The sequence below is a fragment of the Callithrix jacchus genome, chromosome 7, assembly GCF_049354715.1.
Source record: "Callithrix jacchus isolate 240 chromosome 7, calJac240_pri, whole genome shotgun sequence".
Lineage (NCBI taxonomy): Eukaryota > Metazoa > Chordata > Mammalia > Primates > Cebidae > Callithrix > Callithrix jacchus.
This window is the reverse complement of record NC_133508.1, coordinates 101,195,290-101,217,388: the sequence shown is the minus strand read 5'-3', so window position 1 is coordinate 101,217,388 and position 22,099 is coordinate 101,195,290. Positions and strand designations below refer to the sequence as shown.

The following is a 22,099-nucleotide window of genomic DNA, read 5'->3' as shown; positions in this document are numbered from 1 at the left end:
ATATTTAACCCAAGCAGAAATGTAGCCTGCTGAATGCTGCTTTGAAATCCTGTCAGACTCCTGCTCCTGTTTTCTGAATTTCTATTTTTAGCCCTAAACAGAAAACTGATTCAAACACCTACTATTCTGGAGAAGTTATGAGTTATGTAGTGTTTTGGGCAAGGAAAGTCTCTCCGAAACAACAAAGTCATGGAAAAAAGAGACAGGAAGAAGATATGCCACAAATTTCATGATGGATCTCAATTGGGCAGAGCCCAGCAAAAGTTGTTTGTTGTGCAAAAAGAATTTTAACGATAATAAAGATAATAAAGTGGACAATATTAAAGCGACCCTTTTCAGCAAATACACAGTGGAATTTGATTTTTTAAAAGTTCCCTCTCCACAGTTAAAAAAAAATTAATGAAATTGGTCACCTGAAATTAGAATTAAATAAATATCCTACAAAAAAATGTTTACACAATTTTAACAGAATCTGTACTTGCAACTCTGGTCAGGTATAAAACTACTTTCAGATTAAGAGATAGTAAAAGAAATTATTATTTTAGCCATTATTTAGCTTATAGAATATAAAACCTTTCACACAAAAACAAAATCAATTGATTAAAATTTTGAAAAATTGCAGAAACTTTTCTTCAGATTTTGATGAGGCATGAGATATAAGAGAAACTCGAAAATACATATTTTGGGTATGTTTACACTAAAGGACTTTCAAATTCACAAAGAAATGTCAATTTGCAGCCTGTAAAATGGAACTCGTGGGGTACTTTATAATCTTTTACATCTGTCAAAGAATTTCAGTTAGGTATGAAAAAAATAGTTTCTATCACAATGGATGGTATTAGGTCAAATGGATGGTATTAGCCATTAGGTCAAAATAGATTTAGTGAAATTTTAAAACAAAACTGATGGTTCTTTCACTGCTTTCTTGTACTTTGTGATACAAACTGAAAATATATGTGCTTAGTTTTCTGAGACAGACTTTATAAATTAAGATGTCATGGATACAGTTGCTAAAATCATTTCATATATATGTGCAAATAGAATCATTGACAGTTTGCAGAGATATTGAAAAAAACAAAGGCAATGGATTTAATTCTTTGCCAGTGCCTGCTAACTGATTGCAGAAGAGTTTTACAAAGGTTTACTGTCCTGCTAACTCCACTTCAAGACTTTCTTGAAATGGTAGGATAGTTGCCAAATACTCAATAATCAAAGTAAAGAAAAAAATGGCAATATGATTTACATTTTTGCACTGACACTAGACTGGATATGAACAAACTTAAGATGCAGCTTCAGGAAAAGGAAAAGCTTATTGTAATCTAGTTAGACAGGTATAAGAATGTATGTTGTAACTGAGGCTCTTCACAATACAAATCAACAATCATTTTTTAAAATACATTTAATACGAATCAATATGCTGAAGATTTTAATAGTAATTAACAGCATTTTGTAAATTGCTTGCATAAACTACAAGAAGAATTTAAATGTTTTGTTGACATTGATGAATTTAGTTTTCCTTTCAATTTATGCAATATCCCTTTGAATTTCATATAAATAATACTGAATTGATACAAGATTTAGTGAATTTATTTAATGTGGATGGAAATAGTTTGAAAAATAATACACTGTGGTTCAAAGTCAATTCAATTATTCTAACAATAATGAACCAGTTTGTCAATGTGATGCAAAAATTAAAAATAATATTTTGGTATTTGATTCAGTTACCAGAAAACTGAGTATACCTATAACAACTTGGGAATGTGAACCTACGTTTTTAATTATTCCTGTTATAAAATATAAGTACAGATCAAGTATGGCTTTTTCCTTTTCTCTTCTTTTTTTTTTTTTTTTTTGTGAGACAGGGTCTCCCTATGTTGCCCAGGCTGGAGTACAGTGGTACAATTTTGGCTCACTGAAACCTCTGCCTCCTGGGCTTGTAACCTTGCCACATCAGCCTCTCAAGTAGCTGGGACTACTGGCAAGTGTCACATGCCAGGCTAATTTTTGTATTTTTTATTAGAGACAAGGTTTTGCCACATTACCCAGGCTGGTCTCCATCCAACTCCTGGGCTTGAGGGATCCACCAACCTGGGCCTCCCAAAGTGCTGGGATAACAGGTGTGAGCCACCGCACCTGGCTCAAGTATTTCTAATGAAAATTTAGCACCTGAATTAAGATGTGCTGTAAATATAAAATACAGGTACACACTGGATTTTGAAGACTTAGAGAAAAGAATATGAGATATCCCATTATAATAATTATTATATAATATATATGTGTATCAAAATATTATCTTGTATACCTTAATTATATATCATTGTTACTTGTCAATTATATCTCAATAAAGCTGGGTAATAATTTTATATTGATTTCATGTTGAAATGATAATACTTTAGATATGTTAGGTTAAATGAAATATATATTAAAATTAATTTTATGTGTTTCTTTTAACTTTTTAAAATGTATCTTAAGTCTAGTCCAAGTACAGTAGTGTTTACAACTGAATGATCACAACCAGTTGCAGACTTCGCTGTTCCTCCTCTACTCTCACTGCTTCACTTGACTAGCCTTAAAATATCTGGCCTAAAAGTGAGTTTAAAATTACATATGTGGCCTGTATGATGTTTCCAGTGGACAGCATTACTCTACAGACACGGATAAGTATCACAGCATTCCCTCATGCTATATTTTAATGGCCTTGAGAGAAAGTTGGGGTTTCATGTAAGCACATAGAACAGCTACCCCGCCAGTCTTAGGATAATTAGTAGAAGGCAAGAACATCAGAAGTTAGCCACAGCAATACCAGGCCATCCACTGAAGGGACAGACATTTGTAATGACTGAATCATGAGAATTTTCCTATTATCTATGGAACACGTCGCATCCCAGTGGAAAGTATTTATACCTGGATGACTTCACCATTGTTCAAGTTCTAGGACTGGGTTCCTGACTTACATACTAAACAAGGCCAAGAGGGTTGAAAAGCACAGGGTGATCCCAGCTGGCCTGAATTGACCGCAGACTAATCTTCAGAATCACTAACTATCGGCAATCGCTATGAAATGCATTTACTAAAAGTAAGTGATGCTCTGAAACTTACTCTGAAGGGAGAAGTGAGTTTTGAAGTTGTTTGGCGCAGGCTATATCAGTCATTCAGCATTATTTAGTAATAATAATTGGATGTATGATTTGCACCTGTCTTGGGCTTCAATCATTAAGGTGTATGTCACATGGCTGGAATGTGCCCATGCAATTGGCTCACTATAAGTGACCTCCACTATTGGACGTCTTGAAACCCAAGTTTTGCACATGTATGCCAATAAAGGTCCAAGACCTGCAGATAAAGAGTGCCCTGTGCAACCCAGTTTTAGGAGGATAAAGAAGCTTGTATCTGCTATCTCTGGGACCCCTGCATTACCTATCTGTCTTCTGCTGTTACTGTGTTGTTTCCCTCATCTATAATAAAAAATACCCCATGAGGATAAACGAGTGTTGTGAGTCCTTTCAGCAATCAAACACTTAAGGTGACTAAATGTGTAATTTAGGTCAGAGTTCATCAACTGATCATCTCCCCACAAAAGGACAGACTGTATAGCAGACTGGCCAAAGTCTGAGCTCTGGAGTCCATCTGCATGGGCTCAGATTAAAACTTCATCCTTTGCTGAGTCTCCTTGAGTGAGTAAATGGGGAACTCACAGTCTATCAATTCTTGTTCAAAGTTTTATAAAAATGCCTGGCACAGAGTAGCACTTAGTGTTTACCACAGTTAGCAAATTCTGTCTTTGGAGTCCCAAGAAGCAAATATCTACAAGTTTATTGTCTCTGTTTTTAGCCTTCAAGAGTTCATATATATTGAGGGCTAGATCAGAGCACCCCTCTACACAGTTAAAAGGTACTTGTTATGGTAAAGAGCAAAGGTGGATGATTTATCAACTTTTTTATTGTGCTAGATAGAAAACAAAAACACCAGGGTACCTAGTCAAAGCTATTAGATGGCTGTAAGATCAAAGGAGATAAGAAAAAATATTCTAAAAATTACAGACAGTACTATAAATATGAGGTCTGCTTATTCCTGTTCCTTTTTAGTTTTTCTTGTGGAGTTTCACTCCCTTCAAAGCTTTGTCCACCAACTTAGCCAAATGTACCATCATGTCTGCCCCCTCAGCCTTGACCTTTGCACCAGGCCTCAGTTCCACAATCCAGACTGTCCACTGAATGGTTTTACCTGAAGGCTGGGCAGGAGTTGCAGCTTCTTGAATGCTTTATCTTCTCCCCAGCCTGTTTCTCCAAGGCTGCCTCCAGGCCCAGCTTTCTAGGGCATGGAAATCAACCCAGGGGATGAGAGCTCTTGCAGAGCCTATTTGTCTTCAGATCTTTTCCTTGCCCATTTCCTGCTTGGGTCAGCAGGGTAGACCTTTGCAGGCTGGATTCTCAGGCTCCCTGTGTCATACAGTTTCTTGCAGCATTCCCCTAATGGGAGAAACTGGCTGGCATTTGAAAGTGGGAAGGAAGAGAGCAGCCAAGTTGTTTCTCTCCCTTCTTTTTACCTTCAGTGATAACCCCAGCAGTAGAAGCATCTTCTCATGACTCCAGCACCCAAAGAACAGACATGCTGCCAATCAAGCCTCCAAAGATGACCCTAAACCTAAGCACTGGTAAAACTACCCCTTCTGTTTTTCCCTCCAGCCTAGGTGTAGCTGGGGCCTCTGTCTGTTGCTGATGCTGCAAAACCATTTCTTGTTTGTTTTGGCAAACTTCGTCACCTGTGTAACCAATTCCCTGCATTAAAGTCCCTGTGTTAAGTGGTCTAGAATTTATTCTGCTTTCCTGACGGGACCCTGATAATGCAGTATGCATGTCACCATCCAGGCACAGAGTTTCTGCTGCTGCAACTCCTTTGGTGTCTACAATATGGTGTTTGGGCACACAGAGAGAGAGAGAGAGGTAGAACTGGCTAATGCAAGTTACCTTCAGGTGAGAAGGGAGATGGGAGAGGGTCCTTCTCAAATCTGGTTGCATGAACATGACATCACATGGGGTGATTTGATAAAATATCGTGACTGGGCATCACTCTGAGAGATTCTGATTTAACTTAATTAGGGTGGAGCCCGGGTATATGCAATGTATAAAGCTCACTGGGTGAATCTAAGGTCAAGACTGAGTTGAGAACCACTGCCCTAGAAAATGAGACCCCAGCTGCTGTTGCTTTTGGAGCATGTGTGAATTTGTGAATGAGTATGTTTGGGTGTGTATGGGACAGAGAGACAGAGAGAGGAGAACAACAGATGTTAAACTATTCATAAACAAATTTTTAAAAATTATTTTAAAAGGAGGAGAGCAATTAGATAAAATTGTAAACATTGACACTGACAAAGACCAGAGGCTTAACAAAGACAGAAGAAACCTGCACATTAGACTGAACGGGGCGGGGGGGGTTAGAATATGCCATCCTACATTATGCTTCACTGGCATAGTCATAATTTGGGGCTGAAGACAATTGAGAAACAAAAGATTCAGGAAGGGCTCTCTGTCTTCCTCCTTTCTAGCAAAAATCAGGGCATAAATTTCCTGTGAGGAAGGTCTCTTCCCTAAACCATGAAGAAGAAAACATTCTTGCCACAGAAGATAATGAGTTGATGATGAGATGAATCTGTACAAACAAACCTTGCTAACACAACACTTCTTTTCCATTAGTTTCCTCCACGCATTTTCTAGTCACTTTCCCTCAACTTACCACCCTATCCCAAACCTCTTTTTCCTTTGTCTTATCATCTCCCCACAATCTATCATTCTTGGCTACAATAATATATGAGCCCTTGGGGTTTTACTTCTTTCTAAGAAACCCCCTGTGTCATGTAAAAATATTAACTTCAAAAAAATTTGTATGTTTTTTATTCTGTTAATCTGTCTTTTGATAATTCATTTCATAGGCTCCAGCCACAGAACCTAAGAGGGTAGGGGTAAGTCTTTCCTCCTCTACAAAGTCAAAGGCTAATTACATGCATCATTTATGCAAAGAACTGATCATTATACTTAGCCACCCTTTAACATCATCAGGAGTATTCATAACATTTCATTAGCTATGTTTGTTGTGAGATTCAGTCATTTCCCTCAAAAAGCTCTATTGATGTGATAAATCAATAACAAACCTGCATTCATAAGCCACACGTGCAAAGCCACAGATCCTATTTTCTTATCAGCCTTTGGAGCCTACCAGTCAGGTAACAAGGTCAGTGCTTTAAAAACACCCATGTGAAGACATTGGGAGGCTGCATCCATCACCACACTGCCTCCTGCTGCAATCCTTTCATTTGATTTAAAACACAGGCACTCACCCAACATAGCAGGAGCCTAGTGAAGAAACATGGGGAGAAAATTCTGTTCTATTTAACAGCAGGCAAGTAGAGACTTCTATTGACCAGCAAAAGGAACAGTAATTTCCTGGGCACCCAGGAGGGCACAATACCACAACCACTTCAGAATTTGAGAGAGTTTCCAGGTAGGAGTTCCCTGTGAAAATCTTTCACACTGTTTGAAAGTAACTAGATAAGACCTTGTTTAGAATGTGCAGGATAGAACATCCTGACAGATAAAAGAAGGTCATTAACACCTCAAGGTAGGAAAAGAGAATCTAGGAGCAGATTGCATGAAATTCAGATCAATGAAAAAAATCTTACTATAATAGAAGAAATAGTGAGTTTCAATTAGTCATAACATGTAGATAGAAAAAAATCGTAAAAGACCTTGAGCTCAAGTGCATCACTTTACAAATAAAGAAACTTGGGGCCTAGAGAAAGTAAGCAATTTGCCCAGGGCCACTGGCTAGTGAATTATACAGAAAGAACTAATGTCCAGCCAGGCACCTCTTCTCTAAACCCCTGCTTCTCTAAGTGTATGAACCAGCAGCATTAGCACCCGCTGTGAGAGTGTAAGAAATGCAGTCTCAGGCCCCCTCCCAGACCTGCTCTTTCAGAATTTGCATTTTAACAACAATCCCAGGTGATCTATATGCACATTACAATTTGAGAAGCACTACTCTAAACTACACTTTGATTTATCTGGGGTTTTTTGGTTCACCTACAGCCAGGGTTGTAGTAGACATTTTCTCCATTCCTTGAGCACTACTTGTTCTAGAACCTACTGTAGAAGCTGATACTAAAACTTATAAATGCAGGAAGGGAAAGTGTAAATGATGTAGAATGAGGACTTTTGACTGGTTTTGTTGCCGACACCCACTTCTTGACTTAAAAACAGCTAATCAAAAGATTGGAAACACAGAAAAACTTGGTAAAAGTGTGTTGAACAAATAAAAAACCTTGTCATATGTGAAGAAAAGCTTTCAGGATGCAGACTTTCAACATTCAATTTAACACACATTTGTTGAGCATCTACTATGTACTAGCTGCAGTGCTAAGTGGAAGATACATTCATTACTAATAGACTGTGAGAAACAGACTGAGAAGCTCACAGCCTGGTGAACAAGCTCTCAGAAAGTGTACTCCTAGAAGGCAAGGATGTATCTTCACCCTTCTCCCTTTACATGTGCCATGCACACAAAGATAACACTTGCCAATATTCACAAGTACTGTTTTAACTGGAAGCTTTCCACACCTTATTCACACAGTGGGGATTGTTGAGTGATGGAGGTGGATTGGGACATAAGAGCTTGGCTTCTCAACCTTCTGTACTTTTTGCTTATTCCCTACTGGATTGGGAAATCCTTTTTTATCTAATCTTTCCACACATTCCATCCATCTGCTCCTTCTCTGCAGAGTGCTGAGTCTAGGGTGGTTTGATGAAGAGATGGAGGTTAGCTGCTTCACTGGAGCAACAGCCCTTTGTGTCCTGGCCCAGCTGCCAAGTGACTTCCTGGTCTCCACTCTATAAGATGCCTCACCCCTCAACTGCCTGAGTAGCTGTGTTGAAACTTATCCTTGAGTTTATCTTGGGTTGGATATTACATTATCACTTCTTCGGTTGGGCTAGCACCCAGCTACACTTCTTCACTATGGTTAACACTTGGAAATGGATAAAAAAGGAAAATAATTCATCAAAAGCTGGTCACTTTGCTCTCTTCAGAAAGGGACTTTAGCCAAAGGCCAATGAGAGAAAAGAAAATAAAGGCTTCAAGTTCTCTGATTGGGGTTCACAGCTGGGAATATTATCCAACAGAAGAACTCTGCCTGGAAAAAAGGCATAGCCTCTTCGCTCAGATAACATTGATGATGATAATATTAGTAATATTATCAAACTCCTAATATTTGTCAGGTACAGTGCTAGCTTCTATATATGCATCATCTTATGTCATTTAATCTTCTCAACAACCCTATGAGATAGATACTTCATTTTATTTTTTATCATTTCCTTTTTATAGACTGATTCTGCAGACCACAGAAGATAAAAGAAAGAAAACTTAAATTCATTCAATGCTAATTATATACCAAGTCCCATGTTAGGATTTCTTATATGTTATAAGACAGGTGAGAGAGTGAGAGATAGGAAAAAAAAGCTACTGCTTGTTATGAATGGAATTTTATGGCTTAATTTGCCTTATTCCCATTTTCCTCTCTCAAGTGCTGCAGTAACCATGAAAACTAGCAGCCCAGCAGTCACTAGAGGAGGCAGGATGAATTTGGAGCTCTTCAGTTAATGATTGGACAGAGATTTTCTTAAACTTCTTGCCAAAGGGTAGGAGACTTACTGGTTTAGGGAAATTTCTGTCTAATCATGAACTGGTTACTAGACTGAGTAGAGACTTTCTCTCTCTCTCTCTCTCTCTCTCTCTCTCTGTCTGTCTCCATCTCATTGAGATGGAGTCTCACTCTGTTACCCAGACTGGAGTGCAGTGGTGAGATATTGGCTTACTACAATGTCCACCTCCCAGGTTCAAGTGATTCTCCTGCCCCAGCCTCCTGAGTAGCTGGGATTACAGGCCCATGCCACCATGCCTGGCTAATTTTTATATTTTTAGTAGAGACAAGATTTCACCATGTTGGTCAGGCTGGTCTTGAACTCCTGACCTCATGATCCGCTCACCTTGGTCTCTCAAAGTGCTATGATTACAGGTGTGAGCCACTGCACCTGGCTAAGATTTCTCTCTTTAAAGGGAGTACATGACAGAGAATACAGGCTATACAAAATTAGTTCAGGAAATTCACTAAACAAATAGCAAAAATAACACACAGCAACATCAGAGGAGAGGCAATCTTATTTTAACAGTTGTCATAGTACACTATTTAAATGTCCAGTTTTCAACAAAAGTTAGTTCTTTGCCTACTAAATTGGCAAAACTTTAGTTAGATAGCCAGTCTGACCAAGGGGAAAAAAAAGACACAAATTATTAAAATTAGGAATGAAAAGGGGACTATCATTACTGATGTTACAGAAATTAAGAGAACGATAAAGGAATAAAATAACTTAGATAATGTAGATAAAATGGAAAAATTTCTAGAAAGACATAAACTACCAAAACTGACTCAAGAAGAAATAGAAAACTTGAATAGCCCTATAACAAGTAAGAAAGTTGAACCAGTAATTTTAAAACTTTTTACAATGAAAAATTCAGTCCCAAATTACTTTTCTGGTGATTATACCAAACATTTAAATAATTAACAAAAATCCTTTAAAAACTCTTCTTAAAATATGGAAGATAAAAGAATACTTCCCAATGTATTCTGAGGCCAATATCAGAACTAGAAGTTCTAGAAGTTTGCCAGAATTTTTCTGTATTCATTGGCTTATAGACACATCTCCCCAACCTGTCTTTGTGTTCACATGATATCCTTCCTATATGTGTAGCCCTAAATCTCCCCTTTTTATAAGGACACCAGTCATAAAATGAGATCCACCATGAGGACCTCATTTTAACTTGATTATCTCTGTAAAGACATATTTCCAAATAGGGTCACATTCTGAGATACTTGGAAATTAGGACTTCAAGATACCTATTTGAGGAGAACACAGTTCAACTCATAACACTTGATATTGCAAAGTTTTTCTCAGCCTTACAAAACTCTTACAAATGTTATTCTCATCTGTGAGCCCTTTCAGAAACACTGGTTGCAATATAATGAAAATAGATGTTTGGTAATATTGGGAATGAAGTTTGTTGTGCAAGAATCTTCTGCATTCAAACTGAGAGGAAGAATTTGACAAATTGGTTAATCTATCTTTTCTCCTGCTGAAGTGGTTCTGCCACAGCAGTTTTTCCTGGGCTCTAAGAAGTGTTCATTTCCTCCACTGGCAGTGTCACAATACACAAAACTTTGACAGTATGCGGTTGTGGTCACCTTCTTTTCCAAGGATAGAGGACAAGACATGTAGAGAAATGTTCCCTGGGCCAGAACAGTGCTGGTCACAGCAGTGGATGTCTAAGGTTTTAGTTACATTGTGCGAGAACTCATTGTCAGATCCCAAGAAGTGAAGGGCTCTATGCACACTCTTTATCCCATGAATACACTAATCTCATACTTCTAGCCTCCAGAACTATGAGATACTAAACTTCTATTGTTTTGCCATGCAGTTTGTGATACTTTCCAGTTGCCCAAGAAAATTAACATGTTAAACAATTCATATTAGTCTTAAATTTGTACAAACCTCGGATAATGTATGAAGCATGATACTAATTTTATGACTAAATTATAGTATTTTGTAACATATTCTGCAATAATAATTATTTGTTATATATGATCCCATTTCTGTGTTTTAACATGGCATGTAAAATTCTTAGTTAATTTACAAATTTAAGTATCACTTTAGGAATTTTATTGATAACTATAGTTCCACTGGCTCCAGGGAGTAAAGTTTCTCCAAATTAAAATTAGTTTTACAATGTAAGAATTACAACAGGGCATGGTGGCTAGCACCTGTATTCCCAGCTATGTGGTCCCAGCTACTTGGGAAGCTGAGGTGGGAGAATTGATTGAATGCACAGGCAGAGATTGTGGTAAGCCAAGGACATGCCACTGCACTGCAGCCTGGATGACAGAATGAGACCCTGTCAAAAAAAAAAAAAAAAAAAAAAAAAAAGAAAGAAAAAAGAAAGAGAGAGAGAGAGAGAGAGGAAGAAGAAAAGAAAAGCAAGAATTACAAGGACTTCAGAAATTTATCCAGACCTGCTGCAATGGTGTAATAGTTCACACCTATAATCCCAGCACTTTGGGAGGCCAAGGTATGTGGGTAGCTTGACCAGCCTGGCCAACATGGAGAAACCCCATTTCTACAAAACATACAAAAACTTGCCAGGCATGGTGGTGCGTGCCTGTGGTCCCAGCTACTCAGAAGGCTGAGGTGAGAGGATGGCTTGAGCCCAGGAGGCAGAGGTTGCAGTGACCCGAGATCACACAGCACTGCACTCCAGCCTGGGTGATAGAGCCAGACCTTGTCTCAAAAAAAAAAAAAAAAAAAAGGAAAAGAAAAAGAAATTTGTCTAATTTAGCAATGCTATCAATAGAATATATACTGTAAAACTCTTGTAAAAAATAACTTAGGAAGTCATTTTGCTGAAAGGAAGGGAAACAAATTTTTATGGAACTAATATATAACAATCTATGAATTATATGTAATATCTTTGGCCCATGAACAGAACATACAGACATGCATAATAATGATTAAAATAGTCATTTTTGATAGTTACTGGCACTTAGTCATTTAAAAAACCCCATAATTTTATATGTATTTTTAAATTTTATCATTATAAAAGTATATTTGACACTGTGGGAAGATAGAACATATTTTATTTAACAATTTTGCTAGCTTGATTTATAACTTTTAAGTATTTAGACGTATGGTATGTGAATCTCTATTGCAGTCATGGCCCAGGCCCTGTAATTGTCAGGGGTGGGCCAGGATCCATGAAAACTAAAGCTATGAACAGAAACCAAACTAAAATGTCAAGCCTGCTACTACTATAAACTAAAATATCATTCTGAAGGCTTCATGTGGAAACCTGATGCAGTCCCTCAGAGGAAGTGACAGGTGCCTTTCTGGGCCATAGTCCCAAGGGTCCCTACAAGCGCTTCCCAGGCAGGATTTGTATAGTCCTGTTGCCTCAATGGACCTCAGCTCTCACCAGGTTTCATACGCCTACCATATTTCATGGTTCTTATGTTCTGAATGTTAGGGTTACATCATGGATACTCCTTTTATTTCTTTTGCAGTAACCTTGTGCTACTTTCAAATAAACAAAGCAATTTATAACTGTACTTCACTCTTCTTTTGGAAATAGTAGTATGCAATTTGACAAAAAATCTTCAGAGGAACCTCAATGTTGTGATATTCCCCATGGGTATCATTTTGTTATCTTCTGCCTTTCCCCTTTGTGAGAGGGTTGGCTGCCTACTGAGGGCTACTCTGCAGGTAGGGATGGGAACCAGCATTGTATTTGAGAGTTAGTCTCAGGAAGTGAAGAACTCCTAGAGACAGGGGAAGTGGTGGCAATTAAGATAAGAGATAAAAGCAGCATGTATTACCAGGAAAGAAGAAAAAAGGTACCAAAACGCCAACAAGGAATGCCAAAAAGAGAACTGAGGCATAACTGCAAAAGGCCTCATGGGATTTCCAATTCGAATTGTATTTATTGTTACTCCCTGCAAGGAAACATGGTAACTATACCATTCATGCCATTACTGACTAATGTAATAGATAATCTGACAGCTAATATAAAACACAGTTGCCTGACATCAAAGGATACTTTTAGCTGTGGTTGAGTATCTTTAAGGAACTTCAATACCCTCTCCATAGGTATCAGTTCACAACAGTGGCATAAAATCCTTGCATAAAATTAAAAAATGTGAGAGACTTAGATTGGGTTCATCAGAAAGATGGCGGTGAAGAATGAAAACTTCAAGAAGGACACAGAAGGGTATAATCATAATTTTGATAATAAAAAAAGAACTCTAATGCAAATACAACAGACTGAAAGTCAACAGCACAGTACTTAATAGTAAAGGCAGATTAGTGAACCACGTTAATCAGCCTGGGATATAGATTATCAGCCACATTTGAAACACAGATTAACAGGAACAAATAAGGTACCAGGGTGGGAGGCATTTTTACAAGTAACAAAAGTCTTAATCTTTGTTTAAATAAGACTTCAAAAGGATTCCACATATAACCAATGGTGAAACCATTAAAAAAAAAAATAAAAAAAGATTAGCATCAAGAAATGCAAGGCTGAGTGACCAAATTTCTGACCTGTTTTAAGATCAATCAGCATTTTCTACCTGGGCAAGTAGAATGCAATTAGCACTTGAGTGATTTTAAAGACTCTATTACAGTTGCCTTTAACTGGCTGGTGAAACAGCAGAACTGTGTGGCTGAAGGCCAATGTTTATTTTTACCCATTACCTATTTCATTAATGGGATTGTGGGCCACTGGGCCTCCAGGCGCACACAAATGCATTAAAATACCCTACACTGTAATTTAGTGACACAGAGGGGACTGGAGCAAATTAAGTGGCTGTTATATTTGCCAGGGGTATAGTCTAGATCAGACATTTTGATGCTCTTGTGGCAGAGCCCAGTAAATTTTATTTCAGAAGTCTACAGAGAATGGAGGGTTTTTTTCTTATAGAGGAAGAGTTTTAAATAAGTGGGTCCTTCCACTCAAATAAAAATATACATAAAGAAAAATGTCCCAAGTAGATACTCTTAAAGCGAAAGATGAGAATCCTTTCGCCAGGACAAATGCACCAACAATAGCATCAGTGAAAGAAATTGGATCTTTAGACTCCATTAACAAGGGACTCAAAATGAATCAAACTTCCATGCAACTCTCAATCCAACCTTGGGACTTTCCTCCCCAGTATAAGTGAGAACTTCTGCCTGTGAGTTCTTTAAAGGGAGTGAAAAACAAGGTGATTACCTCATTGTTGCCCTGATCGATAATTAAAGCATCAAAATTGCTTGCAGAAACATAGACAGACCCTGAGAGTAAAGATTCCCATGCCAGCACTATATCATTTTTTGTTTGATTTTTACCAAATCAATCCATTTCTGCCACTGAATGTTAAATTACTTCTAAAACAGTAAATGAAAGATTTTTGCTTTGATCATTCAAAACCAAAATTACTACACTTGAGAATTCTGCCAATGGTGGTCTCCTGTGAGTCTTCACAGCAGAGAACAAGCAAAATGGAATGAGGGCAGGGCAAAATGGAATGACATCTGGAAACACAGTGTTTTGGCCTAAGAAGAGGACAACATTGCCTTTGCCCTAGAAAACTGTGGAGAAACACTTAGAAATGACAAGAAAGGAGACAAAAGTACTTACGAGTATCCTGGACTTGCAGTGGGAGGGGGACCTGAAGAAATGAAAGGAAAACAAAAGAAACAGTTAGCTTGGGTTACTGGAGGGTGAGTACGGATACAGTCAAATCATTACAAATTAAAATTCTCAACCACCCAGAGGTAATATTTATTTTTCTGGAATTTACTGTTTTGCTCTATTCCCCCAGACACCTCTATGAAAAAAAAAAATACCAGTGAGAATGTGTCTATGTCTCACAATTCAGAGTCTGAAAATGCTAAGGCAAGTACTAAAAAATGAGTTAATAGAGTAAGCATCCTCAAACTATGCAGGGAGTTTCCAGTGGGCTGGGTGGTTGCATGAGGCTTCTTTTTAGTCCTTGATGGCAGGAAAAGGGCTATGCATGCTGCACACATTTCCAGCTTCTTGGATAAGGGGCATTCTTGCTGAGAAGTGCTCAATGGCATGATGGTTTCACATAGGGCTGTGAGATCAGAAAGACCCAGACCTTATTCCTGCTCTGCTGTTTACTAGCTGGGTAACATGGTAATTAACTGCTGGGCCTTGGTTTACTTATTTGTAAAATGGGTACAACTGTGCCAGGTTTAGGGTTGTGGGCACAGAGTATATTCTCCGTAAGTGTGCATATTCCTTCCTTCCTGTCCCTGTGGACTCCAGCCATCCTACCACATTGGGCTGACCGTCGAAGTCCATCCCCAGTAGGGGTCTGCTTACCAAACTTGACAAATAAGACTCCAGTGGTAGAAACCACCTTCTTGCCGTTTGTTGCCACGCACTGGAAGTAGCCAGTGTCTGTGGTGTCGAGGTTTCTGATCCGCAGCCGAGAGCCATAGATGGTGGTCCGAAAGGAGATCCTCCGGGGCTCCTGCACCACAGGAGCATCATTTTTGAACCAGCGGATGGTGGGAGGGGGATTTCCAGAGACTTTGCAGTGCAGTTCTGCTGTCTGGCCCAGGGACGTGGTGATGTTATTCATTGGTTCATCCAGGGTCAGGTAAGAATCTGTGAACACAGAGAGGAGGCAGGTGAGAGGGGCAGACAGCTGCAGAGTGCTTCCAAGCAGCCAAATCCCCTCTAGTGTCCCCTCCGGATCACAGAGAGGCTCAGCAGGAAAAGCAGGTTAGACACACAAGAAATGAAACAATCACATTGACCAAGACCATAGGACTGCTAAATAATCACCCATAGAACCTGCTGCTCGAAAGAAAAATTGTTACTAATTAGAGTGTAAAACCCAAAGTCTCCAAATGACTACATGGATGAGCTTTCATGCTTCAGATTGTGAAAATCATATACACTCCTTGTTCCAAATTCCAACATAGCAAAAGAGAGAGAAAATAAAGCTCACCTCAAATCTCCCCACCCAAAAATAACACCATTCTTAACATCCTGACAAACATCCTTCCAGTCTGTCCACTTTTGATAAGGAAGAAAGCATCAACAATTGAAAAAAGCCGCAGCCAAGAGCCATAGATGGTAGTCCAAAAGGAGATCCTCGGGGGCTCCTGGACCACGGGACCATCATTTTTGAACCAGTGGATGGTGGGAGGTGGATTCCCAGAGACTTTGCAGCGCAGTTCTGCTGTCTGTGCCAGGGACATGATGATGTAATTCATTGGTTCCTCCAGGGTCAGGTAAGAATCTGTCAGGGTCAGGAATAACACATTCATAGCCACATGGCACAAGATCAGAAAGGATGCCTAAAACTTTTCTGTTACTGACAACATAAGGTTATGAAGGCCAGGTCAGAGGCAGATAGAGTATGAAGCAATGGATATTTCCATAATGTTACTCATATCAACCATAACTTTAATGTTGCAATATGTAATTCTTTCAATCACATATATATAAATTCAATATTCAATACTGTACGTTATTCAGATCTTAGCTATACAGTTCCATGAGTACAGACAAATGCCTACACCCATGTAACCAATGCCCCTACCTTGATAGAACACCAACACCCCAGAAAGTACCCTACAATCTTTTGTAGTTGGTCCCTGCTCCCAACCACTCCCTCCCACCCCTCCTCCAAGCAACTAAGGTTCTAATTTCTATTATCATGAGTTAATTTTGCCTGTTTCAGAACTTCATATAAATGGAATCATGCTGCATATACATTTTGCATTTTGTTCCTCTTAAGATTTATTGCATTATACATTTTAATAACAAAATAGTTTCATTTAAGCTTATTCAATAAAGTATTTAAACATTAGTTGTAGTATCCAGTTGCAGAGAAAATAATTTATTTTAAATTAAATTTGATTTATTTTAAAAATTTGCTGTTATTCATGTGTAGGGCGCTTTCTTTGGTGTTATTTTTCCTGGACACCCCTTCTTGGGTAGACCCCTGCCATACCATCTCATTGTCCTGCGTCCTCCTAGGTCCAAATCTGGGGTGACTTGTTCAGCAGCTGTCTTCACTGCAGAGCTATGAGCCCCATAAGGGCAGAAATAGGAATGTTCTGGTCATCACTGCATCCTCAGTGTATACTACTGTCTAACAGCGTTATCCACCAGAACTTCTGGCAATGATAGAAATGTTCCATAATCTGCGCTGATTGGTAGCCACTAGTCACACAGGGCTTACTGAATGCAGGAAATATGGTTGCAGCAATTGAAAACTCAACCTTTAAATTTAAATAACCACATGTGGCTAGTGGCTACTGTATTGGACAGCACAGGCAGAGTGCAGCAAATTTGTTGAATTTAATGGAATTTATTGAAAAGTAACTTTTTTTGAGCTATTTAACTGGGTAATTTAATTGCCCAAATGTCTGTAAAATGAGTTCATAAATGCTAAAAATAACTGATTCATTATTTGCTCAAATTCCCCCCCATCCTCAATTCAGGAGGAACATTGTGAACATCTGGGCAGCCTCACAGGAGTGTGTCTCACATATGAATGGCATGTATCATGTGTGCAGTAGGAAAGATTAAGCTTGAGCACTGCATTACCATAATGACACTTTCCATCTCACTTAAGCCAATGAATAATTATCCTTCACAACAGTTTCATGAGTCCATAAGTGATCTTGCTAATGCTTTGCTTCCTAACATTTATATTTTGATCTCTATCTTTGGGCCTGTTTCTCCAGTCTATATATATCTATACTCAATCCATGAATGTGTTTGCTCATGGATGTAAGCACGTATGTTCCTAAGATGTTTGAGGTATGCCCAGAAAGGAGGGAGACTAATTAGCAGATGGCTCTATGGAGCCACTATTATACCTTTATAGCCTCATCTCATTCCTTGAGAATAGATAACTATGTACCCTCTGTGGAGAGAAACTTAGAGATAGCAATGTAATCACATAACAATGCCACTATAAGCATAGTAATTAATACTTCATGGGACAGGTTCTGGAATTCAATTGGCTGGGTTTGAATTCAGGTCAGCCCCTTGCCTATCTGCATGACTTTGGGCAAGTTAACCTCTTTGTACCTCAGTTTAACTAACTGAAAAACAGGAACAATAAACAGAGCTCCATCTGAGGGAACTGTTAGAGGAGCATTAAAATGAAATTGGGTGACATCTGGGAAGCACTTAAACCAGTGTTTGGTAAAAAGGAAGCATGTAAAACTGTGAATTAATGTTGTTACTATTATTTTCAAAGTCTGTATACTGCTTTTCAGGTTACAAAATGTTTTGACAGCCTGTCTCCTGTTATCCTTTAACAATCTAGAGAAGTAAGAAAGGCACACCATGATTTCCAGTGCAGATGAGGAAATCATGTCTTAGAGATGAGCAGATTTGCCCCATGGTTACACAGGAAACTGCCCAAAGCTTCCATCACTAATGGCCTTTAATCCTCATGCTCAGCCAAGCACCTAAAGAAAGTCCATTTGAGGCAGCTGGCCAGTTCTGGACGGGTTAGAAGTCCTACTATATGCTAGGGCTTTACTTTAGTATTCACCTGCATGATAACCTTGCAAAGGAGAAGTCATTATCACTGTTTTACAATGCGGAAACCTAGGATCAGACATTATCACTGTTTTACAATGCGGAAACCTAGGATCAGAAAGGTTAAGTGACTTCTCGGAGGCCTTGTGGCAGAACTGAAGTCCAATTTACATCTCTCTGGCTGCCAACCCCAAGTCTTTTCACTTCACCAGACTGCTCTAGTACCATGAGACCCACTGAGGGCTACAGAGTTGGAATATCTCCCTAAACCAAGGTGGGCCACGGACACACACATACCCACAGGGTTGTGCTCCTCCCCAACTTCGGCCAAGACTGTCTGGTTAATGGGCCTAAGCTGTAGCCCCGGGTGCTAGCTGATGTTCTTTCTGGTTTCCCTCCAGAGGCAGGCACCTCACCAGATCTGCTCCATAAAATAAATACGTAAAAACAAACACGAGGGTTGCAGGGCACTGTGACATCAGTGTAGTAGATGGTCCAAGCAGTGTGTTTCCAGAGAGAACAAAGGAAATGCAAATAAATCTTGGTGTTTACCTAACGAAGGAGACTTGCCACAAACAGGGAATTTGGTTTTAATTTTCCACCAACAAAGAAGAAGGTTCAAATTTGTTTACCACCTGTAGTTGCTCACTTAGTAAGGAGAACTAACAGACTGTCTGGTCCTCAGTTTGGCAAAGACCAGAAGCATTAGAACAATCTTTTGCCTAAAGAACACAAAAGCATTTCATGACTGAAATAAAATCAAATAAAAATGCATGTTTCTGTCACTGACTGCTATTTTCCCTGTTGTGAACAAGCCTCTGACCATGATCCATTCTCTTCCCAGAACCATCTGGGTCCTTCCGCAGTAGCCTCGTGTTGGGGGACCCATTCTCCTCTCTACACCCAAAGCTCGGGGTGACAGTCCTGGTTCTGGACTAGTCCCTTCAGAGAACACCTGGGCATCCCAGCAAAGGTGTCCAGTGCAGAGGAAATTCACACTGGACTCAATTCACATTGGACTCATAATCTATTATCATAATCTATTGATAATACACATCTATTATCAATAGGTTATGCATCCTGGGCATTGGATTCATAATCTATGACCTGGGCCTTTGAGGTCTGGTGTGCTTCTTCTGAGACAGTTTGTGTTTCTGTATGGACATCTGCAGAACCACTGGATGACAGGTAGCGGTGTCCAGTGAGCTTGAATGCCACACAAAGCAATCTGGCTTCTACATGTAAACCTGACTATTCGTACCTTTTTCAGTGGTTTGATTCAGTAGTTCTGATGATATGTGCTATGGGAGATTTCTCATCCTCTTTTCCATTCTTCCCTAGACTGCAAATGTTGAGATGGCAGACGGTAAATAGGAGGTAGGGTACAGTCTGGCTTAAGGAAAAAATTCCATTTCCACTGAATCCACCTCTAGCTCTGTGTCCCTGAACAAATGTCTCCCAGTGCTAATACTAGTAATAATGATGATGATGTCACTGACAACCATAGTGATATCATAATGATGGTGATAATACATAATATCTAAATGATATTTATTGTCATGGCAGGTATTCGCATGAACATTTTACATATTAGAAACAGAGAAGGTTAAGAAAGTTGTCCAAGATCATACAGTAAGTAGAAGCAAGATTTAAAACAAATTATTTTTGCTCCAGAGTCCATGATGTAGTGTTCAAATTTTTTGGTCTCAGGACTCCTAGATAATCTTAAAAATATTGATGCCCCCAAGGAGAAAGTTATTTAAAAATAAGGACAGTCCCATTGCTTAACATAAATATTTTAGTAAACATATTTAGTGAAAAATATTTTCCATACACATACATCAAAAATAGTGAGAAAAGTGGCATTTAAAAAAATTATTACACATCTATTATTTGCCTTTAAACCAGACAGCTGAAGCCTCCTGTTACACCATTCAATCTATTGAGGTATGTTGTTTTGGTTAAAGAAAATCTGGCTTCCCAAAGTTGGAAAAGGGAATGGTTTTTAATAGTCTTTCAGATGATTTAGGATATTCTTCTTCTTTGATACTACATCAAAATTTGATAGGTGGTAGTTTCTTAAAGGTTGGTTGCAATGTGAAATCTGAAACCATATCAACAAACTTTTCATAATCTATCACATTATAATAGATTGATTTATTTTGTACTTTGAATGGTTATTCTACGTATGATTTTGTAACACGATACATTGACCATTTAGAAAACACTGGTTTACTGAGTTATGTTCATTTTCAAAATGTGGACACCCTTACTTATCTAGCATAGAAAATTCAAATGCATTTATATCACCACCAGTGTCATCAGTTATGATTGAGAAGAAGCTCTCAAGCTTGTGATGGTAGCTAAAAGTTTTGTCAAATTCTAATTATTGCTTGAAAGTTCAAATTTTATAATTGGCAACTGCTACTACTGTTTCCTTGAAGTGGCCAGTTCATTTTGCTCATTTTAAAGAATATTCAAGAATAACTAACCATAATTTTTCTGTTGGTCATTCTTTAAAGAAAAAGTGGCTAGTTCAGCTCAGAACTCAAATGCTTTTCTTTGAGACAGTCATACTATTTGGCAGGATTACTTTATGTATACTGCCCATCTGCCATATAAAATATTAGAAATACATGTATTCAAGGGTCAAGATTTAATACGATTAATAAATTTTCTGCTCCATGGAAGACATTCTTAAGTGCAATTGGCTTTTTTTTTAACTACAAGTTTATGGCAGTGGAGTGTACAGTGACCACTAGTTTGGTACAGTTTGGTGCCATTGCCTGAATTGGTTTTAGCAGTTTCACTCACCATTGCTTTTGCACAATTAGGATGGGTAAACTACAGTTCAGAGGACTTAAAGGCCTATCCCAGAGTTCACAGCTAATAAAAGGCAAAGCCAGGATTTGGACTCCAGGCCCAATGCTCTTTCCATCACACTCCATAGCTGCCCTTTCCCAGCCCTTGTGGTTTTAGACTGGTGTAAGCCTTTCAGAACAAAATGGGTTAGCTCAGGCCCTGAGCAGTATGAGTCAGAGAGCAGAGTGGCATGCATGGCATGTTTTCTATTTCCAAACAAGCCATTTGGGGCTTTGGGGCAATCCCAAGTGATTGTGTCAGATCTGGGCAAAAGTTTGGGGCTCTGAATTAAAAAGGATCTGTTATTTTTACAATGTAAGGAAATGAAATGCCAGTATCCTTTAGTTCCACCATTTTTTCCCATTGACAATAGGAAGTGATGATCGTAGCTAACAGTTTTCTGAGCATTTACAAAATGCCAGGCACTATTCGGAGCATCTTACACACTTTAACTTAAACTTGATAACAATCCTATGAGGTAGACTCTAAAATTAACCTCATTTTAGAGATAAGGAAACAGAGACACAGAGAAGTTAAGGAATTTCCCAAAGTCACACACAGCCAGAAAGTGGCAGAGCCAGGACCCAAACCCAGGCCTTTAAACAGCAGAGGCCATATTATAATCTGATGCAGTTGGATTCCCAATCAATCCAACCTGTAGTCTTTCATTGTCCTTTGCACTACTCATAACCTAGACTAAAAAATACTCTTGCCTTTTTATGAGTCCATCAAGCACGTGACAATACCCACTGGTACTGAAAACAACTAAATCACCACTAGTTGCTTATGATGTAACTGGAAGTCATCATTGAGAATGAGCTTTTTAAATACAGCACAGGCATAGTCTGTACTGAGGCTTAATGAACCAAAAAAAGTGAACGGCAAGAAAAAAGTTTATGAGCTCTCTGGGAATTGAGACTCTATTTACTCCTTTTTTCATTTTTTGTATTCACGATAACACTTCATGTGTTATCGTGAACTTCACAGGTATTTAATAAATGCTGGTTGATGAAGTAAATGGAAGGCTCAAGTGAATTTTAGGCAAATTAGCTTTGGAGACACC

At 38.7% G+C, this 22,099-nt stretch overlaps 1 protein-coding gene across 5 annotated transcripts in view; it reads right to left on the bottom strand.

Annotated features, from left to right (window-relative positions):
- Positions 1-22,099, bottom strand: part of ROR1 (receptor tyrosine kinase like orphan receptor 1) — a 400,362-nt gene that overhangs the window by 111,845 nt on the left and 266,418 nt on the right. Inside the window, exons 1-4 of one of the 5 annotated variants that reach the window (XM_078332125.1) lie at positions 19,282-19,623; positions 15,617-15,910; positions 14,983-15,270; positions 14,272-14,302 (exon numbers count right to left, since the gene is read on the bottom strand). In XM_078332125.1, the coding sequence (XP_078188251.1) occupies positions 14,272-14,302; positions 14,983-15,244 (293 nt within the window). In that variant the 5' untranslated portion in view covers positions 15,245-15,270; positions 15,617-15,910; positions 19,282-19,623. Of the gene's footprint in view, positions 1-14,271; positions 14,303-14,982; positions 15,271-15,616; positions 15,911-19,281; positions 19,624-22,099 lie in introns of those variants that run through there. The other 4 variants (XM_078332124.1, XM_035251729.3, XM_035251728.3 and 1 more) reach the window with 4 other exon arrangements.